Consider the following 17,627-nt stretch of genomic DNA (forward strand, 5'->3'; position numbering starts at 1 on the left):
ACAAACAAACAAAACAAGTGATACAAGAAAGGAAATTCCAAAATATTCTCTTGCGTTTGTTTCTTTTTTAATTAAAAGTACAATTTCTATATGAATGTTGTGGAGGCGGTGATCATCAATCTAATTTCTTAGTTATAGTTCAGGTAGCATTATTATGATGTCGGGTAGGTAACCTTGTCATACTGTGGTAGTAACATAACTGATGAAAATAAGAAGTGCCAGTGAACAACTACTACTTACACTTCAGTGAGCAATTCAACTGGGAGAAATAAAGATGTAAATTCAAAAGTTGTCTCTTGTTCTTTTGCAGTTTTAAATAATAGTATTACATTAAATATTGTAAGCAGCGACATTCTGGTAACCCGGAATTATTAACGAAAATGACGGATTCTGAACCATCGGCAGCAAAAGGTGAAATAGCGCGGGTAAGTGTTAAAATACCCCCGTTTTGGGCGGAGAAGCCCGAAATATGGTTTTACCAAGTGGAAGCACAGTTTTCGATTTGTGGAATCACTGCCGAGAAAACTAAATTTAATTACTTAGCTTCCCAATTAGAACCAAAATTTGTCCAAAGTTTGTGGGACATTATAAGTGGCGATAGTAAAACGAAATATACTGCTGCTAAAGACCGTCTTCTGAACACTTTTAAAAAGAGTGAAAATAAGCGTAAGCCTTATTCCTTATACTTCCAAACACAAACTTATTAGTGACTATAAATTATATGCAGCAAATAATACCGAAATCGATACTTTTGGTACAGAAATTTTGATTCTTGATCTTGGTTTGCGCCGTGATTTTCAATTCCCATTTGTTGTCGCAAAAATAAGTAAAGCTATATTGGGAGCAGATTTCTTAAACAAGTTCAATTTATTGATTGATATAAAGCATAGAAGGTTAATTGATGGTGTAACGAACCTTGCAGTATATGGTAACATTGCATCCATCTCTATAAATGAAAGTGTAAATACAACAAACAGCTTGAGTAAATATAATGACGTGTTTTCGATGTATCCCAGTATAACAAAACCGAATATTCTTATTTCTACCGTAAAACATAATGTGAAACATCATATAGTAACTAAAGGACAACCTGTAAATTGTAAAGCTAGACAATTAGACCCTAAACGGTTGGAAATAGCAAAGAGAGAATTCAAATATATGCTGGACAATAACATCATTAGTCCCTCTAGTTCAGAATGGGCAAGTCCATTACATATAGTAACAAAAAAAGACGGTTCCTTCCGCCCGTGTGGCGATTATAGAAGGCTAAATGATTTAACTGTACCTGATCGTTATCCCATACCTCGAATCCAAGATTTTCAACATATTTTAAGTCATAAAACTATATTCTCTAAAATTGACCTTTTTAAGGCTTATTTCCATATTCCTGTAGCGGACGAAGATAAAGAAAAAACTGCCATCATCACACCTTTTGGACTTTACCAATTTAATGTAATGAGTTTTGGACTAAAAAACGCCCCAGCAACCTTTCAAAGATTTATCAATGAAGTTTTTTATGGCTTAGACTTTGTGTTTCCATATTTGGATGATGTGTTGATCGCTTCTTCTTGCGAGGAAGAACATCGTTCACATCTTGAAACAGTTTTTCAACGTTTAGATAAATATGGTCTTCGAATTAATATTAGTAAATCCGTTTGGGGAGTGCCTGAGATAGACTTTTTAGGTTATCAGATATCTGCTGAGGGGTCAAAACCTCTACCTGAAAAAATTAAAGCTATTGTAGAATATCACTTGTCAGATACTATACATGAGCTTCGTTCTTTCTTAGCAATGGTTAATTTCTAGCAAAATTGCATAAAGAATGACGTAAAAAACTGAAGCACCTCTGCATGAACTTTTGAAAGGATCTACAAAAAAGGATCGACGCAAAGTACCGTGAACTGATGCAACCAAAAAAAGTTTTGAGAAATGTAAACAAGATATTGCTAAAGTAGCGTTAATGGCCTATCCCAATTTGGATTACCCTTCTCTGGCACTTCTCACAGATGCTTCTGATTGGGCTATTGGATCACTAATTCAACAAAAAGAACCAAATGGTTGGAAACCTATTGCATTTTTTTCCGAAAAGCTTAATGATGCCCAGAAAAATTACAGCGTTTACGACTGCGAACTTTTGGGTATATACTTATCCATTAAACGTTTCAAACACTTACTGGAAGGTCACGATTTCATAATATATACCGACCACAAACCCTTACTATTTGCATTTAAACAAAAGAATAATAAAGCCTCTCCAAGACAGCTAAGACATTTGCAATGTGTTTCACAGTTCTCTACTAACCTATGCTATATAAGTGGTCAAAACAATGTTGTTGCAGACGGGTTTTCTAGAATAGAAGACATCGATTCCCCTGTTATTGATTTTGACCTGCACAAATTAATGATGATGAACTGCAACAGTTGAAATTAAATTCCAAATCATTAAAATTTGAACAACATTAGCTGCAATCAGGAAAACTCTTATATTGCGATATTTCTACTCCAAATATTAGACCATTCATACCTAAAAACTTTCGGATGAGAATGTTTAGTGCAATTTATGGTTTATCCCTGGAACGGCAATCCCTGGAATCCGCAGTACTGTAAAAAGAATGACTAAAGGATTCATTTTGCTAGAAATTAAAAAAAAAGATGTTACACAGTGGGCTCAAACATGCATTGACTGTCAGAAAAATGAAATCACAAAACATACAAAATCAGAATAAGCACAATTTTAAGCACCAGATAGAAGATTTAGTGCAGTTCACATTGAATTAATTGGCTCTTATTCACCTTCTAATGGATATATTTACTATTTGATGTGCATTGAGAGGTTTACCTCTTGGATGGAAGTGGTACCTCTATCATATATCACTGCTGAAAGTATCGCAAGAACTTTCTATGAAAATTGAATTGCCCGATTTGGTGTTCCTTCTCGCGTTATTGCTGACAACGGAACTCAGTTTATTTCAGAACTATTTTGAAATTTGGTCTCATTATGTGGTGTCAAGATAAATAATGCGACTTCTTACCATCCTCAAAGTAATGGAAAAATCGAGCACTTACACCGTGCATTAAAAACAGCTGTTAGGTGTCATAACTCTCTCCGCTGGACCAACAATTTGTCTGCAATGCACGAGGACTCTAAGTATACAATAGCTGAAATGGCTTATGGCAAAACTATTAAGTTACCAGGCGAGTTTTTTGAAGAATATAAATTGCAAGTATCTAATGTAATTTTGTTAATAATCTTCGAAATCAGATGGCACTCTTGAAGTCCTATCAATCCAAATTAAAATGTAAGCAAAATATTTTCATCCCGAAAGATTTGCATGCATGTTCGCATGCGTTTCTCCAGATCGCAAAGTAAAAAAAAACCACTTGAACCCACATATGACGGACCCTTTTCGGTATTACAAAGAAGCTCAAAATATTTTCTACTTTTAATTAAAAACAAACAAGTTAATATCTCCATAGATAGACTAAAATCGGCGCATGTGTTGCAACCTGATGAATCTCTACCTCCAATTTCAGAAAATGATCTTGTATTCGTTCCAGTTCCAATTAAAGAAAAACAAGTAGAGCAACTTGAGAAAAGAACACGTTCTGGAAGACGAAGACTGTTCGATTTAAAGATTTTATAGACTTTTCTTTAAATGTTTACTTAAAAGTTATGTTTAGTTCTTTATGTTTTCCTCCTTCTTTTACATAATTTGTATTTATATACAGATTTATTTGCATAAGTATGTATTATACACCTACCATGCTTTCAAAGTAACGTAACTTCGTTACTGGTAGGGAGTGATGTTGGGTCGGTAACCTCGTCATACTGTGGTAGTCACACTACTGATGAAAATAAGAAGTGAAAGCGAGCAACTACTACTTACACTTCAGTGAGCGATTTAACTAGGAGAAATAAAGAAGTAAATTCAAAAGTTGTCACTAGATTTTTTGCTGTTTTAAATAATAATATTACGTTAAATATTGTGAACCGCTACAGTAGTATTAAGCATACATTTTGGCCGTTACAGATTCATCTTAATTTGGATGTAATATAGGGATAATCATCTCAGAGAAATGAATAAAATCGTTTAAGCAAAACTGATTTATTAAGTAAATATTAGATTAAAAATGGCCATATTCAAAACATAAAAATTAAAAAAAACCTTGAAGGAATCAAGAAAAATCGTTATCTTCGAATCGAGAATTTCTGTTTAAGAATAATGGGAACGAGAATTTCTCTGATATTCAATGGTTGGGACTGGACAAAAAGAGCACCCCCAGTCACCAAAAATTGGAAATTGAAGGTGAATGAATTTCCCCCAAGGGACAGGTTATTATTATTTAATTAAAATTTGGTTAAGAATGATTAAAAAAGCAAGTTTAAGAAATTAAAGAAACTTTAAAAGCTAGGAAATATGTAATGAGTATTTTAGCATCGCAAATATAACATGAGTAAAATATAGAAAACAAAAGTATTCTATTTTTTTTTTATCCATATTGCAATTATCTGCCGATATACAAATTTGAATCTGTTTGAAATCAGAACTTTTCCCGACCATCACTGATAAAGTTGCACTCTCAGAAATAAAACTCTCCTTTTTAACAATTCTGCAATCGTTGAGCTGTTTTTCATAAAATTTTAGAATCATTTTTTTCTCACAAGATTTGTGATGAAACGCGAACTTTTAAACGTATACGAAAAGGCTTCCTTAACTTCGAACCACATCACAGTGCATTGTGAGAGATTGTTAACTAGAATGAGGACTATTCGATCGAAACTAGAATGACGACATATGCCGATCGAGTGTATTTTGGACAAGGAGTTAGTCTCACACTAGGAAGATACCGAGTTAAGATCCCGTATCAGGCAAAGATCTCATATATATCTGCGTTCTATATGTCCTTGTGTTTTCAGGGTGACGTTGATTTACATATAAGTTTCCCTTGAAAAAAATAATCAACAATGCCACCCGTACTTTTTAAAAAAAATTAAAATGGAATGACAAGAGATTTCTTTACTTTTGACGAAATACATTTCGTTGAAGAAGATGCGATAGTAATTTCGTCATTATGACAGAATGTTCTCTCGGATCATATGCCGGGAAATGGTTTCGTCAAAAAACGAAAAATTCATGAGGTTTGAGTATTAATTTTTTGCAGTGCGTTTATGGACAAAATTGTTAAATGAAGATATATAGTAGACTCAGGATATAAAAGTACTTCTGCTCAAATAGTTTTAAAAAGGTGACGGGAGGCACTAAGTGTTGGCACTAGATGCCTCAATTTCATGATGTTAATCCACGAATGTTTACAAAAGACCTTTTATTCCTCATTAAAAAATAAAATATGCTTTAAAATTCTCTTTTATGTAAAATAAACTCTAACACTTTAGAAAATGCTTTATAATTGTTAAGTTAATATATATTACTATTAAAAGCTAAGTATAAGAGCAATTATTTTAAACCTTTATTCCTAAAAAATTTTTATTTTATCTTTTAAAGAAATAAGAACAGTTTTATACAAAAATCCATTCTTCTTAAACTGTAATTTTTTCCATGCAAAAAAAATGTCATTTTCAAAAAATTATTTTCAAAATCACTAAACATTTTCAAGGAGAAGAAAAGCAGGGCTTACCGCAAAATTTGTTAATGTAAAGTAAAACTTTTAAACACGCTAACGAACCTCTCATAATGTGACGATTTATAAATAATTAATATGGCTCTTGAATTTAAAATTACCTCGATGAAAAGTTATGAAGTCTATATCAACAAAACAACATGAATTATCATACAAATACATTAATGCAATTAATTATTAGAAGCTAAATCTATTTGTGTTACGAATTAATTATTTTTAAACATTGATTTTGTGAATTAAACATTTAAATTGAAGTACATTAGTATCGAGTGTATACTAATCGAGTGTAAGGAATTACAAATTCTAAACATTTCGTTGCGTAGTATGTATTTAAATATTTAGATCTGATTGACTTTGTGTTGATATCGTAATTGATTGTCACTATATGTTTCATCATAATTATTTCTATTTGATCACACTAGTTTGGATTACCTTTATTCTCTTTTGCTATAAATCTATAATGACATTCCCTCGGGCCCTTAAGAATGACTATCCCATTGGTAAACTCTAAATTTGTAACAATTCATGAAGTTAATGGCGAAACTTTGTGACTTGTCATAAAAGCTACCCGAGGCAGTAAAGTAAATAAATGTAATGCATAAAACGTTTATAAAACAGTTTAGGTAATGTAAAATTTTAAATAGTCAGAATTTTTTTTTTTATACAAGTTTTAATTGTCCACGTTTTCACTCACGATGACACAAAGAGAATCATAAGTAATTAGTTTTTGATTTATTAAGGTTATAACCTACAGTAGACCTTTTTTAAAATATTGAATTAGTGGAATGAAGATTTTTCATTCTTTAATCATAAATAATCTTGAATTAGATTTTATGTCCGACATTTAAATTTGTCGTTCTTGTATCTCGTTGTAAATTTGTTTTTGGTGTACATACATGCGCTGAAATGAATAAAATAAGCCGAATTAGGGATTAATTCGAGATAAAAACTTAAAAGAACTACTATAAACATTGAAAATGGTTATTAAGAAAACATTTTTCCTTATTAAGGAATTCAATTACTATATTTTGATTTGAAAAACAAAATAGGAAATACCATGATGTACTAATATTTGAACCCCAATATATGCAAGACTAGGGAAATACTAATAAGATATTTTATAAATGCTTGTTCTTTTCATAATTTGTTCAATATATTGTCATGAGAAATATTATATTTTCCTTTTAAACAAATCCATTCCTATTTCATTGGCATTTTACTTGGAATAATTTCCCTAAGGCTTTAGAAAGATTATATAAATTCTAAATTATAGGTTAGATCAAAATAACTAACTCGTCATCCTAACTAAATTCTAACTAATTCTAAATTAAAATAACTAATATAGCTAAAGTAATAGTTCGTGGAAACCCTTTAACTGTTTCACTGAACCCACAGGTTGCTCAGAACTTCGTCATCATACACGAACCACAGGCATCAGTCCTTAAGGAGTTAGTTATATACAATTAACTCATTATTAAAATAATATCCTTTTTTTTAATTGTTAAATATTTGAAGATTTTTGTTGGCTGCAGAAATAAGCTAAAAACTTTACAATATTTAAACAAGAAAGATATAACTTGTTTTGACACGGAGAAAAAATTCTCGCAAAATTACCGCACTGTATGGTAATGACATTTCCATAAAAAAAAACCACCATGATTCTGCTAAATAAAGCCAAGTTATAAATTTTTTAAACCATTCATTTGGTACTTTCTCCGTTCATATGGTAACGGTTTACCGGAAATTACGGTTTTTAAAATTACAGTTTTTACTGCTACGCATTCAGAAAAAATATAAAACTGAAGAATAAATTTAACCGAATAAATGGTTTTTATGCATGCTTTATGGTATAATGTTAAATTTACAAAATTTTACCTCATTTACTAAATTTTATCACAAATAAGGCTGCCATGATGTGTTATTGATTATTCTAAAATAACTATCACAACGCTTCGGTAAAAATTACTAATCCTCTTGGTGATATAGAGCCAGAAACGGGATAAATTTTACCATTTTCTTGTACTTTCGACCATGTTTTTTTTAGTGTACAAAAAATTGGCCTTGTGGATGATTCAACAGAGAGCTAAAAAAATAACATGGAGTACTACCATTATTATAATAATTCCCGGATACTTTTTTTCTTGCCTTCAAAAGTTTCAGAGAACGCATAAGGCATATTCGCAGTCATAATTCTATATAGAAATTATTTTTTAAACAATAAAGAACCACATGAAGTTAAATAGTTTTCTGTTTGATTCTTCCTAATTTGTTTAATATTTACAAGCAGTTTAAAGCATAAAAATCCTTAAGGGTTGGGGAGAGTGGGGTCAATTGTAACAGGGTACGATTGTAACAGAGTAAAAATTTCGAGTATCGGGTTCTAGATTTGGTTCCGGTGGCACACAAGGTGTATTTAATAAATCTACATGTACACCCCTGCTGGCAACCATTTTTATCTACTTTTGAAAGAGTTGCTTCACAAAAGATATTTTCACCCTACGTAAGTACTTTTTTTGGTATGAGAATATTATATTGCAACAATGTAATTTTGTTTAAACAAATAAAAATTATTAACCGATTATGCAAGTGGACACCTTAATTAACATTTCAAATAAAATATTAGTTTTGTTAATTAACTAGTATTGTTTTTAACAAATGAAGCTGAAATGGCGTCTTGGGGACGATTGTAACAGCTGAAAATAATCTATGTTTACAAACCATTACTTAACTCTTTAAGAACCACCAATAGTTTCCTATATCATTTATGTTATGTCGCATGTGCATTATTTTATTTGTCACCTTTCACAGCATAAATTAAAATTTTTAACCCCTTAAAGTTAAAAGTTTAACCCTTTAGGTCTCTGCTCATTATTATTTTTACTCCTAAAATATCACTACTATTTTGATCAATAAAAAAATATATCACAACTATGATAATATGTATAATTAACTATGTTTTAGTTGAATTTATGAACTGTTACAATTGACCCCGTAAGTGGGGACAATTGTAACAAGTGCACGACTGTCAAAAATTGTTAATAACTAATATAATAACATTTAAAATAAGGTATTAATTTTTTTTCTAGTAGAGGATAGTCTACTCTACTCGTCTGTCAATTAATACTAATAATATATTGGATTTTTTGTTAGTTAAAAATAGTCAAATAAAAAATTTTACAATCGACCCCACTCTCCCCTAACGTTTTAAAGATAAAATATTATTTTTACAAACAAACGGAAAATATTACTCAATTTGTTTTTTAATTGATTGGACAAACAAATTAAGCCTTCATATGTTTAACTAATCTGATTAAAATGTACTTCTTTATTTCTCTCCAATTATATGTTTTTTTTTTACTGTAGGAAAACCTACACCAGTATTGACTTGGTGGAGGGGCCCACTTCTCATAGACGATACATTCGAAGTTACATCTACACATATCGTCAGGAATGAGTTACAAATAGACAGTTTGACGAGGAAAGATCTAATGGCAGAATTCACGTGCCAGGCTTCAAACAACAACGTATCGTCACCAATGAAAAGTTCAATTTCTGTGGATTTGAATTGTAAGTTGATTTCCTTTTTCATTAATAGCATGATAATATATATTTTCTATATGATGAAAAATAATAAATAGTTCATTCAAATTATGTTTTAATAAAATAAGTATGGTGTTTTTGCAAAATCGAATGTTCTTTTAAACAAAGAGCATTTTTCTGAAAAGATTAAGAATTTTCAAAACGGTTTTGCCTTTTATCATCTTGTTCAATGTCATCGAAATCATATTTGACAAAGCGTAACATATTACCAGCCCCCGTTCAAAATGGAAAGCTAAGCCATACACGATAGGAATACAGGAATTAATACATTAAACTCATTATAGCCGTTGAATATAATATTAACTAATATTTGCGAGTTACTATGGATTACATGGAATAGTGTAATATAGTTAATGACTGGAAATTCTATGTAAACCGATTACATATAAATAGGAAATGGTTGTCAATTCATTTAAAACATTTGAAACATTTTTTTCTTCCATTTTATCTTAAATAACAAAGTATAGCTAATTATTTTTGATGCTATACTAGGCCCAGCTGTTAATATCCAGGGTTTTTCTAATGTTTCAAAAATAACATATATCTCTAATATTTATCAAAATACTCTTAATTTTTGCTTGTACATTAAAATTAAGAAAAAATTTCGAAATGAATTTTTAAATTGTACTTTTGAAATGCTCTTCAGTTCTGATTCTATGGTTTTCTTCACATATGCTACGTATTCAATGTGCAGCCTTCAATGCTTGTTATTTTCAGTTTTTTTTTCTTTAGGTCAGGAAATTTTTAATAAAGGAAACTTTTCAGATAACAGTTCAGGCAAAATCTCGTTTTCGAAAAAAATTCGTATAGAAAGATTCTATTTTTAATGGATTGGTAGCTAGTTTTTTTAAGCGGTATCCAGCCACTTATCACGTTATTTAAGAAATGGGTTTAAACCGCTATTTTAAATTTATTACTAATATGAAATTAATATTATTAAATATCTATTACTATTATAAGTCTTTTACAATTATAAATCTATTACTATTTTAAATCTATTACTATTATAGCCGCTATTTTAATATATTATTATTTAATGCACTAAATTTTCAGAAAGAATTTTCAAACAACACTTTCGTAATGTTCGTCAATTCTTATTTAACAGTTTTCTTCAATCATCATTCTCTTTAATTTTTACTTAGTTTTGAGAATAAGAAAATTTTGTTAGAGATATACTCTTGCTTGGTTTCGAAAAATAATTCATAGATGGAATTTGTTACAAAATGGCTGCAGACTTTCTTGGGCACAATAGTGCCTAGTCAGTTATATATTACGTCACCGTGAAAAAAAGTTTTAGCTCGGCAAGAGGCTCTAGAGATGAATCTAACTCTATACTATAACTTAGTCTTTAAAAACTTTTTCTTCCCTTTTTCAAAACCTATAAAAAATGCTAAAAAGAGAGCAGAGTTTAAAAATTTTTCTAAAAGGGAATTTTAAAGTTGAGCAATACTGAGTAAAAACGTGCTGTATGGTATACGAAGATACCTCAGAAAATATTCAACGTTTATTATATTCACATAATATTTTCTACGGCTATGATATCAGTTCTCTAAATTCCCCTGATAAAATTGAACCAATTAATCGTAAAAAGTTTGTTTATAAATGATTAGTATGCAGGTCAGTAAGACTCCACTTGGAACTATAATAAGCTTTCAGCTAATGTGTACGCTAATGCAAGTCTAAAATCATTATACTCTATTATTTGATTTTAATAAATCACATAGCCCAGTTGGAATTAATTGGGTATTTGCACTTCAAGAAGAAGAAGATCAACAATACCCACACGTGTGTCCTATTACGTCAGCTCTAGCTGCTCGTTTATAAGCAAAATTGCGTGTCTCCACATATATAGCTCCGTATCACAGATCGAATTTACTGAAATAGAATTTTTTTCTCGTCTACGTGTTTTACTTATTTTAGATTTACTATTTATTTACATATTTTATTGTAAACATATAATGTTTTTGTTTTGTGTACCTGGCAACTTCGATGCGTGATTAGTTTATTTATGTGCTACATGGCTTCATGCCTGTCCTTGTGTTAAATAAGAAATATATAATTAATATATAATTTTACGCTAAAATGAATTAAACTAATCTGGATGCAATCGGACTAAAAGTTCAGAAGATACTCGTATACGTGTTAATGAAGAAAAAGTACAAATTTGTACTTGTGACTATTTATACATCTGTTGTTACTTAAACAAGTGATATATTGTGTCCAATGTATTTTTCCACGTTAAATCGAATGCGACAATACAGGAGTCAATAAAACGTATAGTTAAAAAGTGTTTTGACGTATAAGTAGCATTACTTTTCACATGACTTATATACACTTTTTACTTCGAAAACTAGGACCAATCTGAACAGTTATGATACATTTTCCGATGAGAATTTCCTTTTACTAAATTGAATAAGTTAAAATTTGAGTAGATAAAATTCATAGTTTTGAAGTTATAAGGGTTTTAGACAAAATACACTGGGGAAAAATATCTGATAAAGCTATAGCACTCTATGGCAAGGACGTTTTTGCAAAAAAAAATTATAAATCTGGTAAATAAGACAAAATTATACAGTATTTAAAACTCTAGTTGTTAATTTATTTGGTTCCTAAGGTAACGGTTTAGCAGAAATACTGATTTTTTAAAATATATTTCTTATTTCCACACATTTAGTAAGAAATATAAATCAATAATAAAATAATAATAATATAATAATATATTATAATAATATAATAAATATAAAATAATAATATATATTTAGTAAAAATAAAAATTGCAACTGAATAATTGGTTTCTATGTCATGCTCTAAGATATCATGATAAAATTATCACATTTTACCACATTTTCCAAATTTTATTGTATATTATAAAACCATATTTTATCATTACTTTTATCAAAATCATTACAAAAGCGCTTAAATAAGAATTACCGAATTTTTTTAGTGAGTTCGAGTTTAGTGAGTAATTATTCCCAGAGTGCCAGAAACATAATAGATGTTACATTATCTGGTAGTTTTGACCATACTTTTTTTTCTCAGAGTAAGTTCAATTCAATAGTAGTTCTTTTATACGAAATAACCTATTTCAACTTTTAAAACATTAGCATTTTCAATTCGTGTTTAGTTTCATCGGAATAAGTAAGAAAAATGCACAGAGAACTTCACCTGTCTGTAAAGTAACGTAAGATGCTTAAGTAAGTGTAAGCATAAAATTTTACTTTTTGTAAGCAACAGCCATACAACTTCTTAGCTATTTATCTTATCGATTCCAATGTTGTCTCATTAAATTCAACATGAATAATCGTACAGAAAAATATACGGTGCATATTCCAATAGACCTTGGATAATAATGAGTGTGTGTACGTCGCAAAAGAAGTATTTTTTATCGATAAAAAAACTAATAAATTTTTAACTATTTTGTTTACTTGAGTATAGTTAAATTTGACTCATTGTTCTAATGCATATGAAACCATGATTCACTTGCTTAATTAGCAACGTCAGAAAGCGTAAGCAGGTACAAGTACAAAATTGTAATTTGGTACATTTAACCTCTAAACTATTCATCCGATCATCTCGTCATTTTTCTTATTAAATTCAGCGTGAAAAATTTTCTGAAAACAATGCCTCACTTGCTTTTACAAAAGAATGCTTTTACAAAGGAAAGTATGAAAAATTCCAGATATCATTTATAATAACATTAGAAAGCTTGTATGAAAAAAATCCTGTGCATACATTTTTCCAGAGAACAAGTCTATTGGTTTACACAATAAGTCTACAAAAATAAATCGACACTAGCTCATGAATAACAAGTACAAGTTTACTGTACTAATAAAAATAACAATAAATTTATTAAAAAATTTTTTTTAATTCTTTTATTGAAAATAGTATTGACAATGTGTTGACAGTCGCAATACTATGTAATACTGTATTAGATAAATATTACTATACTGACTGATGTTTTGGATTTTATTACCAGAATGTATTATTACCCAGAAAATATTTTTCACACTATTGCCTGAAAATATAAAATAAATAAATAAATAAAATAAAAAACAAGAAATAATTATCCAGATGTTAAACACCACACGTTTCATGCACCGAAGAACATAAATATTTAAAATTTTACTATGATGTTTCTTGAGAATGTTAATTTATACGTTTAAAATTGCACGCTAACTTACACTCTTAATATATACTTATAGAATCTTTTCGAAAAACGAAGAAAAAAGGAACTTGTAGGTTTATCGAACTTGGAAAAAAAAACGAGTGGAAAACAAGAAAGTAGACAACGGTGTCGACTCAAGCTCTGATGCGTTTCCATATTTTTCTCAATTCAAATATTAGTTCGTGACCTCCAATCGGCCTTTTTTCTTTTTTTTTTGCTTCAGTTTTAATAGGCACTTTGTAAATACATTCTAATGAGAATGAATTCGGAATGGATATTTCCGTTCATATTCTTCATGCAATTTTAAAGCCATTTCTTACTCATAAATATAAAGAGTCGCAGTGTCTCAGGGGAAAAAGCATTCCAATGAGGTGAACCGGGATCGATTTCCACCGATGGTTGGTCGATACGAATTCTTCATCCGGCTTGCACCGACCTCAGTGCTGCCATGAAATATCCTCAGTGGTAGGCGTATCATGGGTTATAGTCCCCTTGCCGTCAGGCTAACCGTGTGAGGTTCTCGTTGTTTTCCTCTCCATGACACGCAAATGCGGCTTAGTTCCATCATCAAGTCCTAGAGGAAGGCAAATTTCTCTCAATACTTTATACAGGAGTCCCCTTGTCTTCTGGATTTGGTTCGAAACTTCAAGACAAAGGAGGTGAACATTAGTAGTTGTAAACCCAAAATTGAGTCGACTACTCAACAATGGTTATAAAATAAAAAAGGAAATAAAAAATATAAAATAAAAGCATTAGAATATTATTATAAGTGGCTTTGCTTTTAAAAATTAATTGATAATCCAGCGCAACAAAGTTCTAAAATGCCGAATATTGTAAAACTTTTATCCACACTGTATTTTTCTAAACTTGTCATCTAAAAGCAGAATAGCAAATCGTATTATTGATGAGAATGTAAAGATCAGGGAGAAACTCATATTTGCCTTTCCGTCTTCATTTCTACAGAGAGTATTAAAGGATCCCAGTCTAGCAGAGGCATTTTACTTTTAGTGTTGGTGGTATTGCCTTGGCTAAGCACCTAATAATGTCCGGTATGGCTCAAAGAATAGCTTTATTATGGCCCGTATTATTACCCTTCCTCCACAAAACCAGAAATTCTTTTTCCTCTAAGGATATAGCCCAGCTAAGAACAACTTTTTCTCATTTTGTATGGCATACTCGTTTAGGTTGATTTCTTCACTATTTAGTCAACTACAATAGAACGAAATTAATAGAATTTGTTTTGTCTAAGTAAAAATGGTACTAATAAAATAAAAGTATACGTTATATACGGTTTTTGTCAGTTGTTTTATTAGAGTTTGTATATTTCAGTTAGTTTTTAGAATATTTGCAACAAAATTTTTTATTTTCATATCTTAACTTTAAAAAAAAAGGAATTTGTTGATGTAAGTTTTGTAGGTTTATATTCAGTTTAATTAGGTATAGTAATAGTATAACGTGCTATACAATATCTCGTAACAACGTCTCGTAACAATAGTATTGTTTTCTTAACATAGATCATCTGCTATTCGATGATGTTTTGATATTATTATGAGTAGAATGCTATAAAGTGTATCATCTACAGCCGTAATAGGTAGGTGAGAATATGTAGGGTTAATAATAATAATAGGTAAATAGATGGGTTTAGTGAATAAAAAATCGTAAGTAATATCCTTTTATACCGACAGATGGCGTTCTATGATGTTTAATGATATTGTGTATGATGTAATGCAAGAACGTCAGAGATTAGAAGAGATCTGATTGATAGTAGCATTCAGTCTCATACCTAATTTGTTTTATGTGTACTTTATAACTCTGTCTCTACTTTGTATATTGTCTGTGTTATAAAATCTGTTGAATGGATAACACGACTAATTAACATAAGCCCGCATTCTCCATTAAAAAAAAAATCAAATGTTACAATGTGAATTAGACCGGGTAGTGGGAAGTGACCGGGTACCTTGATTGTGTCAAAATTAGATGATTTTTAACGGGCAAATTCTGAATTATACTTTACTAATCAAGAAGAATGGCATGTCATGTTGGCGTGTTGTTGCTGCATCTGTGTGGATTCTTTTGCTATATCGACTCTATAATGCTCTTTTCTTTTATAACTAGCCTTATATATTGGCCATTACAGTTACCAAAATTATTTTTGGCTCAACTTATCATACGTTTACTAAAGATTTATACTTTAACAAACAATGAAGTTTTATCCTAATAATTAAAGCAATGTGTTACATTTTGATAACCTCTGCTCTCAAGATTAAACCGGTCACTACGCGGATTTTGCTCCTCTCACCCCTTTTATAATAGTTGAGTCATTATTGAACCTTCGAAAGCTGAAGTCAGATCATTGGAAGAATCAATACATCCAAGGCAGACAAAAAGCTTTGTTTACATATTTTGTAGTATTTTTGAAGTCTCAGTATATAAACTTATATCGTTTAATATAAATATTAAAAAAATTCTCTGAGATTTTCTTTGAAAAAGAAACTAATTAATAATCACTATATTTTTGTAAGAAAGTTTGGATGAGCCTTCAGCAGTCCCGAGCCACGGGACAATCGTCCTTCTCTTCACCTCCTCGAGTACGGCCTTGATTACATCACATATAAATAAAGATTACACGTATAATTTTCTTAAATTGTCCTGTGAAAATGTCTACTCCTTTTTGCACTGAATTCCAGCATTTCTGAAGTTCTCATAGAGTTAACATGTGTACCCGGTCTTACCACACTAGTTAGATAAAACTGGGGTATTTGACTTTTTCTAGAAAAAAAAAACATTTGTAAAAAAAAGTAGTAAATCTATGACTTTTCAAAAGTGAAAAATTCTGCACCACTAAACAATGAACATCTTAATAAATCTGACAGTTTTCAGGTCGATCCATTTAGCTCCAACATCTTTTCGAATCTTAGATAACCGGACTTCACCCACTTTCCTTTACCGCTTTTCACATTTCATTGATTTTTCAATAAATCCTGTTAATAGTTCATGTTCTTATTAGTATCATGTTCTCGATTTTTAATATCGTGAAATTAGCAATATCACTTACTTGTTGTTACAAAATTTTACGAAACAACTTTCTACAAAACTAGCCAGAGTGTTCTAAATTCATCTAAATTTGGTATCATGTTTAAATAAATAAGTTTCCATATAACTAATTTTAGTGCAGGTTGAACTTTGATTATGTAAGTAAGATTGAAGGGTAAACTTTAAAGATTTAATTAAAGGAAACTAAACCCTGTGCTTACTTTATACAACGTTTATCTTTAAATGCCAAAAATGAATCATTTCACTCATTTTCAGTAGTAACATTACGAGAGAAAATAAAAATTGTAAAATTACCAAACTATATGGTAGAAGTATTTCTAGTAAAAAAGAAAAAAACAACATAATTTAGCAATAAAACCAAAATTTTCGGTATTTAGCCTATTTATATTCTTCGTCTTCTCATTGGCACAACAGCCCAGGATGGGCCTTGGCTTTCTCAACAAGCCTATGACAAGACATTCTTCCCTTAGCCAAGGTTCTCCAGTTTATTATCCTTAAAACTTGTAGGTCCTTTTCAAGGCAGTCTAAAAATCTTAGGTTTGGCCGTCCTCTTTTTCTTGTACCTGTTAGCCCGGCACTGAAAACTTTTTTAGTTGTCCTGCTATCCTCCATTCTTATAATGTGGCCTGCCCATTTAATCCTTTGAATTTTGATAAATTTAATGACATCAGGTTCTTTATATGCTTTGTAAAGTTCCGTGTTTGATCTTCTAAACTAGGTACAGCTTTTACTTACTCCACCAAAAATGCTTCGCACTATTTTTCTACTTTCTGTCATATTTTCAGCCTATTTATATGCTATTAATTTAATTGCATATGGTAACGGTATACGGGACATTCAAGTTTTAAATAAGTTATAGTTCCTTTCACTAAACGTCTAACAAAAAATGCAAAACTGAAAAATAAATTTCGCCGAGTTAAAGATTTTTATGATATTCTTGAAGCTCTCAAGATAAAATTACCAAATTTTCCACTTATAGCAAATTTTAACTCATTTATTATGTAGTAGTATTTTGTAGAAACTCGATAAATTTTACCATATTCTGCTGGTTTTGACAATAATTTTATCTCAGTGTAGCTTGAAAATTATATCTATGAAGTATCATTCCATATACAGGTTTTTATAAGAAATATTATTACTTTTTTTCATAAAAGGATATTGAAAAGTC

The 17,627-nt window shown here is 30.3% G+C and overlaps 1 protein-coding gene across 1 annotated transcript in view; it reads left to right on the forward strand.

Moving 5' to 3' along the window:
- The window catches only part of LOC107449925 (neural cell adhesion molecule 2), a 458,476-nt gene that overhangs the window by 293,130 nt on the left and 147,719 nt on the right, over positions 1-17,627 (forward strand). The window contains exon 4 of the mRNA XM_016065606.3: positions 9,004-9,207. Coding sequence (XP_015921092.1) covers positions 9,004-9,207 — 204 coding nt within the window. The remainder of the gene's footprint in view (positions 1-9,003; positions 9,208-17,627) is intronic.

The sequence above is a fragment of the Parasteatoda tepidariorum genome, chromosome 4 (assembly GCF_043381705.1).
Source record: "Parasteatoda tepidariorum isolate YZ-2023 chromosome 4, CAS_Ptep_4.0, whole genome shotgun sequence".
NCBI lineage: Eukaryota > Metazoa > Arthropoda > Arachnida > Araneae > Theridiidae > Parasteatoda > Parasteatoda tepidariorum.